The sequence below is a fragment of the Sparus aurata genome, chromosome 18 (genome assembly GCF_900880675.1).
Source record: "Sparus aurata chromosome 18, fSpaAur1.1, whole genome shotgun sequence".
Lineage (NCBI taxonomy): Eukaryota > Metazoa > Chordata > Actinopteri > Spariformes > Sparidae > Sparus > Sparus aurata.
Window position 1 is genome coordinate 1,488,089 of NC_044204.1, and position 16,086 is coordinate 1,504,174.

General features: G+C 41.0%; 1 protein-coding gene and 1 long non-coding RNA gene across 2 annotated transcripts in view; both read left to right on the top strand.

Moving 5' to 3' along the window:
• Window positions 1-16,086, top strand: part of tgfbi (transforming growth factor, beta-induced) — a 31,933-nt gene that overhangs the window by 11,490 nt on the left and 4,357 nt on the right. Inside the window, exons 3-11 of the mRNA XM_030395460.1 lie at window positions 9,750-9,814; window positions 10,023-10,180; window positions 10,290-10,454; window positions 10,760-10,906; window positions 10,988-11,129; window positions 11,217-11,429; window positions 11,620-11,757; window positions 11,876-12,018; window positions 15,937-16,073. Of these exons, the coding sequence (XP_030251320.1) occupies window positions 9,750-9,814; window positions 10,023-10,180; window positions 10,290-10,454; window positions 10,760-10,906; window positions 10,988-11,129; window positions 11,217-11,429; window positions 11,620-11,757; window positions 11,876-12,018; window positions 15,937-16,073 (1,308 nt within the window). The remainder of the gene's footprint in view (window positions 1-9,749; window positions 9,815-10,022; window positions 10,181-10,289; window positions 10,455-10,759; window positions 10,907-10,987; window positions 11,130-11,216; window positions 11,430-11,619; window positions 11,758-11,875; window positions 12,019-15,936; window positions 16,074-16,086) is intronic.
• On the top strand, window positions 1,930-6,659 carry LOC115568303 (uncharacterized). Its single transcript, XR_003981368.1, has 3 exons — window positions 1,930-2,122; window positions 4,767-4,903; window positions 5,305-6,659. It is a non-coding gene; the product is annotated as an uncharacterized LOC115568303 (long non-coding RNA).

Consider the following 16,086-nt stretch of genomic DNA (forward strand, 5'->3'; position numbering starts at 1 on the left):
TTTGCCATCATTTTACGGGACTCTCTCTCGTGGCGTGCCCGTTTGCTGATAACTCATTCCCGCATCAGATTGCTTGGTCGGAACTACTTGATGTATAATTTTGGTTTTTTTTTTTCGGTTTCCCTGACCCGGAAATACATTGACCTAAATTAGGACATTTTTTGCAAGATTCCCCCATGTCTCTTATGGGGCTCCGTATGATGATATATGAATAAAGGTTAGAATAACATTTTTATTGATCTCCTGTAGAAAATTGACAAACTAAACGAGCATTCATTAAAAAGAGCTGAACACATTAGAAATGAATGATAATGATAATAACCCAGTAATAAGTATTAAATAAGGTTATTCCTGTGTTATTCTGGTGATCGGTTTCCATCACTGGGTCTGAACAGACTGTTGAAGCAGCAGGTGTAGCGAGGACACCGAGGACAGAAGGAGCTGGTGACTTTTTTTTTAAACGTGCAGACTGCTTTGATTCAGCTTAATCTAAAAGCATCTCTGCTCTGATTTCTGTATTCAAACTGCAGTTTGATGTTTGTTGCCACGGTTACATGCATCCAAACCTTCATTCTGCCCGAAGTGTCAACGACGGGCCGCCTGAGGTTTGAGTGAGAAACAGTTTTCTTAATTTGTGAGACAAAAAATGCTCTTTAAATATGCACTGAAAAAAATATTTTGTGGTATAGTAATATTTATTAGGTTAACCGTCACAATTTTTATTTTCTAATTGTAAGTATCAGTGAGAACTGGAATTATTCAAGTCAATCTATAAATGTCTTTCATGTAATAAATAAACTGTGTGGGAAAAGTAAAATTTATTATGTATTTTCACATACTATTCTACGGAGCCCTGGAGGTGACATGGATAGGGTTTTTTTTATCTCGTTGAGTGCGACTTATTATCTCACACGCGCCAGTTACTATCTCGCACGCACGACCTACTATCTCGCACAGATAGTAACTGCCGCGTGCGAGATAATAACTCGCACTCGCGAGATAGTAAGTAAGATGCAGTGGCACTCTGGCTCAAATGATTCAATGAAGTGAACGTTGTGGTGTTAACTCAACAATGATGGAACGCTGGAATCATGAACAAGTGCCGTTTACTTCAACAACTTATACTGTAACATTGTTCTCAGTAGCAGCGTTGTATCGTACATAATCGCCATGTTGATGCACTCTGACCTCTCTACGTGCAGCGTGTTAACTATGATCTGTCTTATACAACAGCGCCCCCTTGTGGTATAAATAGCAATAGTATATCTGTTTTATATAATAACAGAAGACAACAAACGTGTTGAGTGTACTGTGAAAGCCGAGAGAATGTGGTCTGTGTGAGAATGTCGTGGAAAATTGAAGGTATTTTAGTAAATGTAGGTTTTCTGTCACAACCTTCACATGAATATGATACTATATGCACCTGCATCCATTGTGAATCTTTTGTCCTGATTGCCAGTTGTGACTGCTGCAACGTTATTTTAATTATAACCAAACTATTATTACCTTTACAACTCCTCCATCATGGCTAGCATAATAGCCATTAAAATAGCTATTAAAACACCTGGACACTCATCGTGGATCATCAAAATACCAGTTACATGTACCTCTTACCGTTACACAATAACAATAAGACACTTTATTATCTTTAATTAATTAATTAATCAATTAAAATTCTGAGACGGTCTCGATCCATGATAATAAGCCTGCATTTAACCGACTGCACTGTTTAATTACGTCAAAATGCGCTTGAATTAATATCTCGCAAGTGCGAGATACAGTAAGTCGCGCGCGCGAGATAGTAAGTCGGGCGCGCGAGATAGTAAGTCGGGCGCGCGAGATACAGTAAGACGCGCGTGTGAGATAGTAAGTCGCACTCACGAGATAAAAAAAAACCCATCCATGTCACCTCCAGGGCTCCGTACTACTCAAAGGTTTCATAGTCATTGCACATAAACTCAGAAATACCAAGTAAGTTTTGATAGTGTTGCAAGTTTTGAATCCGCGCATGCGCCTTGTCACGCGCATACAGGACCATGCGCTTCGTTGTCCCCCAATACACAATAAGACGAAGACGGCGGTCAGGTTTAATGGAGGCAGGAGCAGCTAAATCATCTTGAAGGTAAGGCATTCAGGGTTTTTCACTTGAGTACATTATATTGAATTCTTGTTCACTTCCCCTTTAAATACAACTTGCTTGAACCATCGAATAATTGTCCGAAAATTCAAATTTTTTAAAATGGAGCCTTTATTGGTCCCTTTGAACAATTTTTTTTTTTTTTTTTTTTAATATTCTCCAAATTTGATTTTCAAAAATGGTTCATATTTCTGGTTTTTAAAGTGAAACTCTTGCCAAAAAAGCAACCGAGGCTTTATTTGTGATTGAATATGAGTCAAACCTTCGTGTAAATGACACAACATGAAACTTTGCTCGTAGTATCACCAGGGTCTCTACACATGAACAAGAGCACTGAGAACATTGATTTGTGTATGCAGAGTTTACTAAAAAGAAGGTTTTTGGACAACTCACGTTAGCAGTAGCACCTCCGGCGTGCCGCCGTCATGGCAGACAGAAAGTGTCGATCCCCGAGTGCGACCTAATAGGTAGGAGGTCCACCATTACTCTCCTGCCTGTTCGGTCGTACTCGGGGATAGACACTTTTTGTCTGCCATGACGGTGGCGTGCCGGAGATCCAGCTCCAATGGTGAGTTGTCCAAAAGCCTTCCTTTTAGTAAACTCTGCATGCACAAACAATGTTCTCAATGCTCGTGTTCATGTGTAGAGACCCTGGTGATACTACGAGCAAAGTTTCATGTTGTGTCGAGCCTTCTTTGTGTTTTAAAAGTAGCGATTTTGATGCTAGCGATAGAGTGCCCCTGACACCATTGAAAATTAGCTTGCCCGAAAACGAAACTACTGTAAATCTTAAAAGTGCCTCTTTCGTCGTAAGTATAATTTTAGACGAAGGTTTGACTCATATTCAATCACAATTAAAACCTCGGTTGCTTTTTGGCGAGAGTTTCACTTTAAGAAACAGAATTGTAATACATATGGAAGCCCATTTCTACCAAGGAAAAAAAAATAGATGAAAAGAAATCCCCATTGAAAGTCATGATAATGAGATAAAAAGTAATAATAATGAGATAAAAAGTAATAATGAGATAAAAAGTCATAATAATTATTCAGTTCAATTATTTTGGCTCACCTTGTGGTTCACAACTTTTTATTTTGCATGCTGGTTGGCCTGAAAACAGTTTCAGTAATAATAATGAGATAAAAAGTCATAATAATGAGATAAAAAATCATAATAATTATTCAGTTCAATTATTTTGGCTCACCTTGTGGTTCACAACTTTTTATTTTGCATGCTGGTTGGCCTGAAAACAGTTTCAGTCCTTGTTCAGGCAAAAACGAACAAATGTTGAGCCTTCTTGTGTGATGTATCAATATGATAAAAAAGTAATCTAATCTAATTTTTTCAAATGATGTATTTAAACAATCAATAAGCTTACTTGAATGATAAAAATTGTATATTGCTTGATGAAATTTTGTATAATGCATGAAAAGCAAAAAAATGAAAATTGACAGAATTAAGTGAAGTATTAGATACCTAAGGCTGATCATTGCCTTTTATAACAACTCAGTAACAGAAACAGAATGCATCCTTTCAATAAGTAGTCTTTATTGTAAGTGCGTTTTGGTGGTTCTTTCAGTTGGAGATGACGAAAAATATATTTTCAGAGATGTAATTAAACTATATGGCCTATCACACAGTGCATGAGTGGGAATGCATTTCTAAAAGTCTCTAAATTAACTCAGTATCTTATGAGAAATAAATCTAAAATGTCAATGAATTAAATCATATTTCTGACATGAAAAACGGAGTGAAATTTGGGGTAATGATTATCTCTCCTCGCATCTCTTTTCTCCTCTCTCCTACCTTTTCCTGTGTTCTTTTCTTTCTCCACCCCTCTCCTTTCTCCTCTTCTCTCCCCTTCCCTCCTCTTTCTTCCACTCCCCTCTCCTTGATTCTCTCTTCTCTGCTCTCCTCTCCCATTTTTTCCCTTCTCCTCTGTCTTCTCATCTCTCCTCTGCTCTCCTCTCCTTGTTTCTCTCTTCTCCTCTGTCCAATTTCCTCCCCCTTCTCTCTTCCCCTCTCCTCTGTCCTCTCCTCTCTGCATGCTACATGCACATCTGTATTATTCAGTGTTTCCAATAATGAGAGACAGGAAATAAGGTTCAGGAATCACTAGAGTTGTGCATAAGGTCCATCAGGCCTTATTTACTACAGGTTGTTTGTGCGTGTAAAAGCGAGTGCAAACTGCAGCTGTTATCGGTACTGTTGAACATGACCATTTTTGTAATTAGAAAAATTTATTTCAAACTGAATATTCACAAAAGACCAAATTTCGCAGCACACAGTACACAGTACTACAAGAGTTTAAAAGGGGTTGGAATAAGCAAAGCTTATATGTTTCCAGACCCTAACAACACAAATGCATACAAAAGAGACAAATAGCAACAACATCATCATCATATAGGATGCACTCTCTAAACTTCGTGAAATTATTTCAAATGTTTAGATAGATAGATAGATAGATAGATAGATAGAATTACTTTAATGATCCCAGACTGGGAAATTATATCCTATCAGTTTAGGATCGATAGGTATTGAAATATTGATGTTTTTGACATTAGTCTATAACTTCAATAAAAAATTAAGCTGTACTATGCACCTGAACATGGATTCACATATATTTTACAGGATATCAGCAGAGAGGCAGCTCAAGAGGACCAGTTGCGGTTCAGTGGCTAACAAGCAGAGCTAACTTACCAGGCTACAGCCAACGCTGCGACCAAAAGCCGGCCACCCACACCCAGACACACACGGCCAACTTACGGGTAAAACCCCTTGGTAACAGCTAACACCGCACAGGTGTTTTCTGCATGCAGCCGAAAACGCGGCGCCGTCTGATTAACGTTACGTGGAAGAAAAAACACATCCCTGCCAGTGCTCAGACGGTTGGCGCAAAGTACCCAGAATGCACCACACAGGGCGCAGTTGGAGCATAGTTAATACAACAAGCAAATTGTGTGTTGTGTGGTTCTGCATAAGAAGATTTGTTGAGCCACTTGCATACAGCTTGATAGGGGAAAAAATCAAAATGACTTGTGTTTTGAACAAATGTTGACTAAGTCACAACTTGATATCTTCATGTCAAGAGACAAATTTTGTTTTTAATTGTTATTATCACAGGCTTAATTATGTTACAATTACATATTCTAAGATTTACTTTTTTCAGTGTGGACGTTTGAAGCTAATATACCACTCGCTGCAGTTGAGTGGAAAAAACGTCTGTAAGACAGAATGTTGACCAAACTTCACCAATCCTTCTATCGACAAAGGGGTGAGTAAATGATAAAATAAATGTCATCTTAGGGAGAACTATACCTTGTTGTTTGTTTTGTCACTTAAGAAAAATAAATGGGTTGTTAAATTAAACAGTTGCCTCATTTTTTTAAAAGTCATTGTCTCAATAAACAGAAACACTAAGAACAAATTTAGACAATTTAAACTGTAGAGAAAATATGTAAAATGTTGTGTAAATGTTACTTAAATATAGTCCATAAATACAGGTTAGAAAAAGTATTTAAAAATTACCTTGAAAAGCCATTGGTTTTAGGTGAGATTTTTTAGTTTGAAGCAGTCAGAGTAAAATTCAATGACCATATTAGTAATCATCAGTAAATTGGCCGAGGTTTGCTAGTGAAAGAAAGTTATAACCGCAAGTAAAGTTTACTTGATGATCGCCCTTGTAGAATTTACTTACAATTTCTAAGTGCCACAACTTTCCTAGGTTTTCCCAAGTAAATAACTCTCCACATTTTTTCATTGTTTTTGATCCATAATTATCCTTTCTATTTCCTAATCCGAACAAAGAAGGTGTTCTGGTTTGTGGAGGACTGTTCAGGTTTGGCTCCATCAGTCTTAAGTTTGGACCCTCCTGCTCCACACTAACACTGTCTTCTTTCTTCTCTGAGCAGCGCATTACTCAGCACATCTGGAAACGTCGTTTCGTCTTCCTTAACTTTCTCAGAGACTCTTCTTTGTTTATTTTGGAGCTGTTTCATATTTGAATCAGAGAAACATTTCTCAGACCAACTCAAGGTTTAATCTAGAGGAAAGCTTTTCACTCCGACTGCTGACTGAAGTCAAAGCTGTATTTCTCTCTGCTGGGTGTTTCTTGAAGCTTCCTGTCGAGCGGCTCGACCCCGGCGGCTGAATTACTGTGACCTTGCTCTGTTTGTTTTGTCAGAAGTCCACAGTGGCCATCTTTGTTTATGTGCACACCAAACAGCAGTCGGGTTTCCATCTGGTTTAATAATCAGTCCACTGTGTGTGCAAACACACACACACACACGCACGCACGCACGCATGCACACACACACACTCACTCTCTCACACACACACACAAACAGACACACACTCCATCAGTAGCTGATCTCCAGCTGTTTACATTTTACTGCTGCTGTGATCCGAGGCTGCAGCAGCTCCGGAAGTTTCTTCTGTTTCTAACTCCAGATGTTCAGTTAATTTCATTCAGAGTTGTTTTCACATGTGCACGGCAACCATTAACGTCTCTAGAAATCAGTCAGAAGAGCCGTATGTCTGTATCAGCTGACCCAGACGTTAACCGGACGTTACCCTGCCAGCTCCATAGCACACAGTCCTGAGCCTGTGTGTAGCAGAGCAGGTGATCGGAGCGAATGGATGTGTTGTTCATGATAAACCATTGGTCTTTCTGATGATTATAAACAAAAACATGACTGTGTTATTCATTCTCTGATGATTTGATTTAAAGTTCAAAGCTGAGACCTGAGAAAGTTGTGGATGTCGTCAAAATGAGGCGTCTTTCTGCAGCAGTTTGTTTTCAGTGAACCGACGTAGAGCTGAATCAAGTTTCTCATCCATCAGATTTCTAATCTCCACTGTCTCCATTCACGCCACATAATTACAGTTTTTCCAACTGCTAAAACACAATTTTGCAAACTAGGCTAGTTTCATCAAAATACTCAACACAATTCACAAAACCACACACCCAAACTGCAAAATACTTCATATATCGTGCAAAATGAAGCACTGCAACCAAAACTACATATAGCATTATCAAAATCAAACCTTTGCACCAAGTGGTACACACTTCATTCATATTACCAGATTTTTGTCTAACCAACTACACACTGTTGGGCATTATGAAAAGCACTCTCATCTTTAGTATGCTATGCCATAATACGAAAATAGTTTAAATTGTAGAGAATTCTCCAGATTGTTCACATGCACAGAAATATTTGCAGATACACACACATACTATTGAAATATTTATTTTTTTATTTTTCACCAAACAAGTCAGTGCAACATATGTACAGCAGATATATTTACATTAGAGTGAACAAAAATATGCTCACAAAAAAGTAAACTGAAAAAGAAAATTGCAGAAAGAAAATCTGACACTGCGAGAGGCTGCACTTGATGACATGATCAACTAAGGTTGCTCTGATTTCATTTGAAAGTTGTTGTCTTCTTTGGCCATGAGCTCCTCTACCAACTCTAACCCTACCTCTCACTCTTCCTCCCCCTCTCATTCTCACCCTCACTCCTTCTCTTCCTCTCTCTACAACATCTTCCATTGTTTTTGGAAAAAAAACAGCTCACCTGTGGTCTTTTAGAGTTTACTTCCTGATTGAAGTGGTAACAGTTACGGTAACAATTGTTTGGCCAGGTGGCACATGTAGTGGCCAGTTAGCTCATGTAGTTTCATTTTGAATGGCAGTGTTTTGAAATGGCAAACATGGGACTTTATGTCAGATTGTTGTGTCTTATGCAGAGAACCGTGTTCAGTGCATTTAAAAAGTGCCATTTTGAATTGCAAAATGTGTGTAAAGCAGAAAATGTGTTTAAAGTTTTGGAGACTTGAGACCAGGTTTTAATCTCTGTGTGTCAGTTTAAATATTTGTGCTATGCATGTCATTTTAGTGTGTTAGCAAATAACATAAAGCTCCTTTCTTCCTAAAGTTCAGTGTTGTGGTGTGAAGTCAACACTGATCAATCACAGTTGAACCAAAAATTACTGTGTTACTGAATTCTCTTAGAAGACATCTTGACATTTATTTATATAAATGATGCACCTACAGGAGAAACTATTCTCTCTCTGCGACCATTTATTTTGTAGTGACAGGAAGTGGAGACCCATGGAGGCTCCGGCTGGTTCAGTGTTTTTCCTGGCAATGGGTGTGGGTCCACCGTCGGATGTCTGGTCTGGCTTCAGATTCTACTTCTCTCGGAGGAAATGAGCTTTATGAGCCCAGATGGCTGAGACACATTTATTATGGAAATCTCTACAGAAAGTCATGAAGGTTGAGCTTGGCCTCCACGCCTCATTACAGCACACATGTGCCATTAGCCGAGAGCAGCTCCAGACATCCAGAGGAGACGAGAAAAGTTTTCGGTGTTTTCACAGCAAACCTAAAGCTGCTGTACTCAGCGATCAGGATGAGTCAGCTGAGACTGAATATGACTCAAAGTGTTTATGGTTGGCTCTAAATCTCTGCTATTGATTTGTCAGATTGGCTACCATGGCTAGGCCAGCAGTAGCCGGGTCAGGTATGGCTAGCTTTTAATATTAGCTTTGAGTTCATCATCTGCAAAGACATAACTGTAATAAGACTTTACTGACATTAGCTTCGCTCCTGTCCATACTGTCTATGGTAAAGTACATTGACTTTGTAAAATCATCATATTCAACAGGGCAGTGCTGTGCCTGCTGTTCACAAAATAGTATTGGTCTCTTTTCGATGTAGCCATCACTCGTTTGGCTCCTGATTCTGATCTAATTTGAGTCTTTAGAAATGTGTATTTGTCAAAAACTGAAAACAATTTAGTCATCGTCGTCGTGCCTTTGTGTTTTATGTCGAAGCATTTTGAGGCAGAGCTGACGCCATCTTTGTACTTCTGACACGCATCATATTTCATGTTTGATCTGTCCAACAGTTTTTCATGGACAGATCTGATTGGTCCTGCAGGAAAGAGAATCGATCAATTAGTCGATTGAAAGCAAACAAATCACAGACAAGTTTAATAATCAGTTAACCGTGATCTGGTTCCAGCTTGTCTCTGTCGTCTCTGATACTAGATGAAGAGTATTTGTGTTTTGGACTGTTTGAAGACGTCACTCTGAGCTCTGGGAAACCGTTTCACATTTTATAGACTAAACAATTAACTGATAATGAAAATAACGGGGAGTTGCCGCCCTGCTGCAGGAAGAGTTCAGTCAAACAGTGGAGCAGTTCTGATCCAGGTTCAGTTCTGGAGGATCCAGACTCTAAACAACTTTCTCCTCTGGATGAGGAAATAACATTTACTGTCATGGAAACAGTCAGAGCGACCTGCAGATTCTCAAAGTCTGTGATTCTTCACCTAACTTTATTAGCATTAGTATATACAGACAGGAATTTATGTGTCTGCCTGCAGCAGAAATATTACAGAGAGGTTACGAGCTTCTGAGCTGGAAACAGTTTTATAGACAAACGTGAAGTTTTTCTCTCCTGAGGCTGAAATTTGCAGAACATGACACTGGAAGAGGCTTCAGTGGGTCTGAACTCCGAGCAGCACAGGACCACAAGAAGGAAGACAGGAAGTGGAGGGTTTGTGTCCGATGAATGTTTGATAGTGTTGTTGTTCCTGCTGCAGGGTGATCACCTACGAATGCTGTCCTGGTTATGAGAAGATTCCTGGAGAGAAGGGCTGTCCTGCTGGTACGACCTCTGATCTCAGCATCCACATACACGCTTCATCATTTATTTCTCTCTTAATGTTTCAGTAAAGTTCATGAAGACAGTGATCCATTCATGGATCACATCATGAAGTTATAACAGGATGATGGAGCTGTAAACTCAGCTCAGCTGTAGAGACACTTCAGGTTCATTGTAAATGTGTTGGTGAATGGACGATGTGTCGTTTCAGCACTGCCTCTAGTGAACATCTACAACACTCTGGGCGTGGTCGGAGCCTCCACCACCCAAATGTACTCTGAACGAGCCAAACTGAGGGAGGAGATCGAAGGTCCGGGAAGTTTCACCTTCTTCGCCCCGAGCAACGAGGCCTGGGCCGCCCTGCCAACCGTCAGCACACACACACACACACACACACACACACACACACTGTCCTGCTGCCACAAGTACTGAACAAACAAACCCCTGTGTTGATGTTTTTGTTTTTGTTGTGTTGCAGGAGATCCTGGACGCTCTGGTAAGCAATGTGAACATCGAGCTGCTGAACGCTCTTCACTACCACATGGTGAACCGCCGACTGACCTCCGAGGAGCTCAGACACGGATCCTCCTTCGCCTCCATGTACCAGGACTTCCATGTGCACATCCACCACTACAGCAACGGGGTCAGTGACACACAATACACATGCTGTAACACACACACTGTAACACATACACTGTAACACACTATCACAAACACAGTAACACACACACTGAAACACACTATAACAAACACAGTAACACAACGTGTTACACACTGTATTGTAACACACTTTTTTAACACATTCTAACACACTCAGTGTAACACATACACTGTAACACACTCTAGCAGACTGATAGTCATCAAGTCCAGTTTGGTGATTGGTCCACGCAGTAATTACTTTGTGCCTGTTGATCAATACGATGATTGATCTCTCCCTCACCTCCTCAGATTGTGACGGTGAACTGCGCTCGTCTGATCAAACCTGACCAACACGCCACCAACGGCATTGTCCACGTGGTCGATCGAGTCATCACCGCCGTCTCCAACAACGTGAACACGATCCTCGACATTGACGATGATCTGGAGACGCTGCGTGTGAGTACACGTGTCAGTCAATGAATGAATGTTACCCAGAGAAGGTGGAAAAGACACTGACTACCTGTGTTTGTGTTTCAGACGGCAATGACCGCTGCAGGTCTGACCGGCATGTTGGAGGAGGAGGGTCAGTACACCGTCTTCGCCCCAACCAACGAGGCCTTTGAGAAGATTCCTCAGGAGACCCTGAACAGGATCCTGGGAGACCCTGTGGCGCTGAGAGGTGACCGGCTTGTTAATTTAGTAGTTTTAGACGGACTGCAACATTGCTGAACGTGACTCTGAAGTCAGTCCTCCTGTGAACCTCCAGACCTGCTGAACTACCACATCCTGAAGAACATGCAGTGTGCCGAGTCGATTGTGTCAGGGACTCCGATGGAGACCCTGCAGGGCACCGTGCTGGAGGTCGGCTGTGACGGAGATGAGATGACTCTGAATGGGAAGGCCATCATCACCAAGAAGGACCAGCTTGGAACCAACGGAGTCGTGCACTACATCAACGAGCTGCTCATCCCCGACTCAGGTACTGACCTGCAGTTCATACTACTGATGGGACCACTACAGCATCTCATACTGAAGACACTCCTGTATGTTTTACTGAGAGTACTGCTGTTAAACTACAGAAGTTCTGAAGAACAAACAGTATATCCAGTTACTACTTAGTAGAAATAGCACTCCTTACAGTACATCCACTCAGTGTTTAATCTTTTCAGCCAAAGTTCTGCTGGAGCTGGCTGAAAGCTCATCTGTGGACACGGCAGCAAAGCTGTTTGTGGAAGCCGGTCTGACCCCCCACCTGACAGGCTCCGAGGCTCTGACAATGCTGGCTCCTCTGGACGATGCCTTTAAAGGTAACTCGCCCTGTGACCAGATTTTTACTGATAACAGATGACCTTAGACGGTTAGAGCCTGAGTGTGACTGACTGACTGTGAACGTAATTTGTATTTACCTGAGGGTTTCTCAAACAGGAAGTCTGACCATGACACCCGACATGAGGAAGCTGATGATCAATCACATCATAAAGGAGCAGCTTTCCTCCAAGTCTCTGTATCACGGTCAGGAGCTGGAGACGCTGGGAGGACTCAAACTCAGAGTATTCGTCTACAGAAATGTAAGAACTTTGAAATGTTTCTTCACATTGGCTCCTGGTACAGATTCAGATTTACGGCACTTTTGATCAACCAATCAGCATTTCCATCCCAACACATGCTGTCCACCTCTCAGTGTGAAGGTAGATGGATTAGTGGTCAGGAAGGTGGTGAACACCTGGCTGCTGCAGGTGAAGGTGTAGTTGTTGGAGAGGCTATTGATCAGGCTGGATCCTGTTGTTGGTTCGTTGTTATGGTTTCATGTTTTTATTTTTCAGTTTGAACCAGTTTCATGTTCATGATGACAAAGATGAAAAAAAAAACATGTTGGATCGATTGTCAAATGTTTTTTTGTTAGTTTATTGCTTATTGGTTGGAGCCTGCCTGAAAAGGTGGCCTGTTGCTGGGGAGACTGGGAAGATTGTCTGTCTTCACCGGCCATGAATATTGTCTCTTCATCTTCAGAGATTACTTCACCAGGTCACTGAGTTTGTGGCGGCTTTTCATTAATAACTTCAACAAATGTTTGATTCAAATCCAGTTTCTCTGTTTGTGAATTAAACCGAACAGAATCAGTTCTTCAAGAACACAGAGCAACATTAGGTTTTACTTTACTTATACTTACTTATTATTTACTTATATTTTTACTTAAAGATGCATGAAACATCAAACTTTAATAAAAAGATCTGTCAAACTGTGTGGCTGCATGAATCAAAAGAGACGAAACCAGAAAGACCAGAGAGGTTTACCATAAGGAGCCAGGGCGGGTCCAGAGAATTTGCTGGTGGGGGGGGGGGGGTAACAACTATTAATCTGGGGGGGGCCAAAAAAAATAAAAGCTGCCACTGATCGCCCACTTTAATATGGCCGATCGCTTCAATTTACCGTATATTGTACAGTTACACACTGTTTTCATTTTGCTTTTCTTTGCCACATTAAATTTGCTGGGTATACTCTTACCAAGTGGTAACACACAGAACACTTAGCGTCAGAGTTAGCAAGAAGTTAGTGCTTCTAGCTCTGTACAGTGAAAATAGCAGTATTCTGTATAGTAATAAGTTTTAAGCACCACCAAGAATTAAGTTCATTTTTAAAGATGTTTAACATTTTATTTAACTTTTTAAAAGTTGAGTTGGATCATTAAGCAATGACAACTCCAAAGTAACATTTAGATGGTCAGATTTACCCTTTTGAATATATTAAGTGACAACTACATTTCAGCAGGCAAGTAATTCACATGTTGCTGGTGATAGGTTAATAGCATTTTTAATAAATATTCTACCTCTACCTTGGGGACCTTTCGGTGTGGCAAAAGTAAGATTAACTTGGAGGTTCCTGTTGGTGCTGGAGCTGCTGTAGCTGCTGTAGCTGTCATCTGACTCAGCATCATCATCACCAGGGTCAGTCCTCTCCTTTTGTGCATCTGAAAGAATTGATTGACGCAATCAACACTTCAATCATTCTATTTTTAATTGAACATACATGATTTAATTTTATTTTTAATAAAGTGTACATGACTTATAATAATATATAGCATGAATTAAAAATATTTAACAAATACACAATTTTTAGTGCATAGTGCCAGTTTAGTACTGTGATTAAAAGGAGGTATTCAAATTGCTTCATTCACTGAATAACTGTAAAATCATGCAGAACACCACATTACACATTGAAAGCATTTCCCTAATACCTGCATTTTCACCTGGAGGTCCATGAGGGCTGGTCTGGCACTGTAAATGTTGGCCTGTGTTAGCTGCTTGGCTGCATTCAGCTTGACTACTCTCAAATTGCTGCTGGTCACCTGCACTCTCCCTGCTAATTTTCTTCTTTGTGAAGAAATTGGATATATTTCCCTGCCTCCGTTTCATACTGTAGTCTACATTCAAACGTGTCCACAAACACAATGAAAAGCAACATGTTATTTGTACTGTACCAACATCACAGTGGCAACAATGATATGATACTCTGCCACCATGGAAGCCCCGCCTCTGGTAGGAGCCACGATGACGAGGCTGGGACCCCGACCCCTGGCAACACCTGATGTTGCTCCACTGAACTCTGGTACAGTTGATGTTGATCTACTGGATTCTGGTACAGTTGATGTTGCTCTACTGGACTCTAGTTGTAGACTTGATGTTGCTCCACTGGATTCTGGTTCTACAGTTGACATTGCTCCACTGGACTCTGGTACAGTTGATGTTGCTCCACTGAACTCTGGTACAGTTGATGTTGATCTACTGGATTCTGGTACAGTTGATGTTGCTCTACTGGACTCTAGTTGTAGACTTGATGTTGCTCCACTGGATTCTGGTTCTACAGTTGACATTGCTCCACTGGACTCTGGTACAGTTGATGTTGCTCTACTGGATTCTGGTACAGTTGATGTTGCTCTACTGGACTCTAGTTGTAGACTTGATGTTGCTCCACTGGATTCTGGTTCTACAGTTGACATTGCTCCACTGGATATGGGTTCTACAGTTGACATTGCTCCACTGGACCTGGTTAGGGCTTTGACTCCGAACTTCATTATTCGAATATAATTCAAATATTTACAAAAATAAAGATATTCGAACGAATATTAGGCAGCCCTTAATGTTCAAACCTGTTATGGGCATTATTTTTTGTAAATGTGTTTGCTTGTAAACGTTGTTTTCAATTCAGATTCCGAGGCTTTTTCACACCTCGTGAAGTTGTGAATCGCGAGCTCATTAGCAAGGCTATTATTGGTCATCTGGGCTCCTGTAGGTGACGTTAGCGTCCTGGTTAGCGCCTATTTTGTATACCAGAACAATGGCCGCGCCAACGCCTACAACAACTATGCCTGAGGAGTTCGAAATCTACACTCTAGACCATGTGAAAAGCAACGTGTGGCGCTACTTTGGGTTCCCAAAGGAACAGGGAAAAATCAAAACTAAGGGCAAAGTGATATTTAAAATATGTAGGACCAAACTCACATACCACGCGACGACCAGCAACTTGAGAGCCCACCTGTCAACACTACATCCCGGCAAGCTGGAAGAGGAGGAGGGGTCTGACTTTTAATAAAAATAAAAAAACATTATTGCCTGCCTATTGACATTGACTGATACACTGCCCTCTGGTGGACAGAACATATTGATACCAATAGGTCTTACTGAAGGCATTTAATGGTCAAAATGTTATTAATAAATATTCGAATATATTTGAATATTAATATTAATAAACAAATGAACTTCAAATATGATTTTTGGCCAAAAGTCAAAGCCCTAACTGGTACAGTTTACATTGCTCCACTGGACTCTGGTACAGTTGATGTTGTTCTACTGGATTCTGGTACAGTTGATGTTGCTCTACTGGATACTGTTGTACAGTTGATGTTGCTACACTGGATTTTGGTACAGATGATGTTGCTCCTTGATTCTGTATGTTGGTTTGTTGCAACCTTTGTTTTCTTTATGTTTTTCAAAAGCCTTTGAGTTTAGTAAATGTTGAGTGAAAGTTTTTCTTGTTGCCTCGGTGACACAACACACATGTTAATACATGTACCTAACTGTGCTATTGATCATGTGGTGATCAGTCTGTGGTGGAGGGTTGTCTCTGGTGGTCTCCACAGTGGCTCCATGTGTTTCTGGTCCTGGACTCGTGGGATGCTCACGTCTGCTCAGTAATGCACTCTGCAGAACACAAGAAGTTTCCTGCTTCTAATGACTGCTAAATCTTTCCAGACACTATTTGTAGGTGTGTGTGTGTGTGTGTGTGTGTGTGTGTGTGTGTGTGTGTGTGTGTGTGTGTGCGTGTGTGTTTCCAACCGCCGAGACATGATGTGGTTCAGAGACCCATGGGCTGCATTATCAGCCCTGTATGTTTGGATGGTGGACTCACCTGGTGCATCAGTCCTCCTCCACTGTGCAAATACACTTGCGTCCTTTCAGGTGTTCACTCATTTCTCCATGTGTCTGTAGAACCTGTGCATCGAGAACGCCTGCATCGCTGCCCACGATAAGACCGGACGCTACGCCACCATGTTCACTGTGGACAAAGTCCTTACTCCACCAATGGGCACCGTCATGGACGTCCTGAAGGCAGACGACCGCTTCAGGTGAGGACATCGT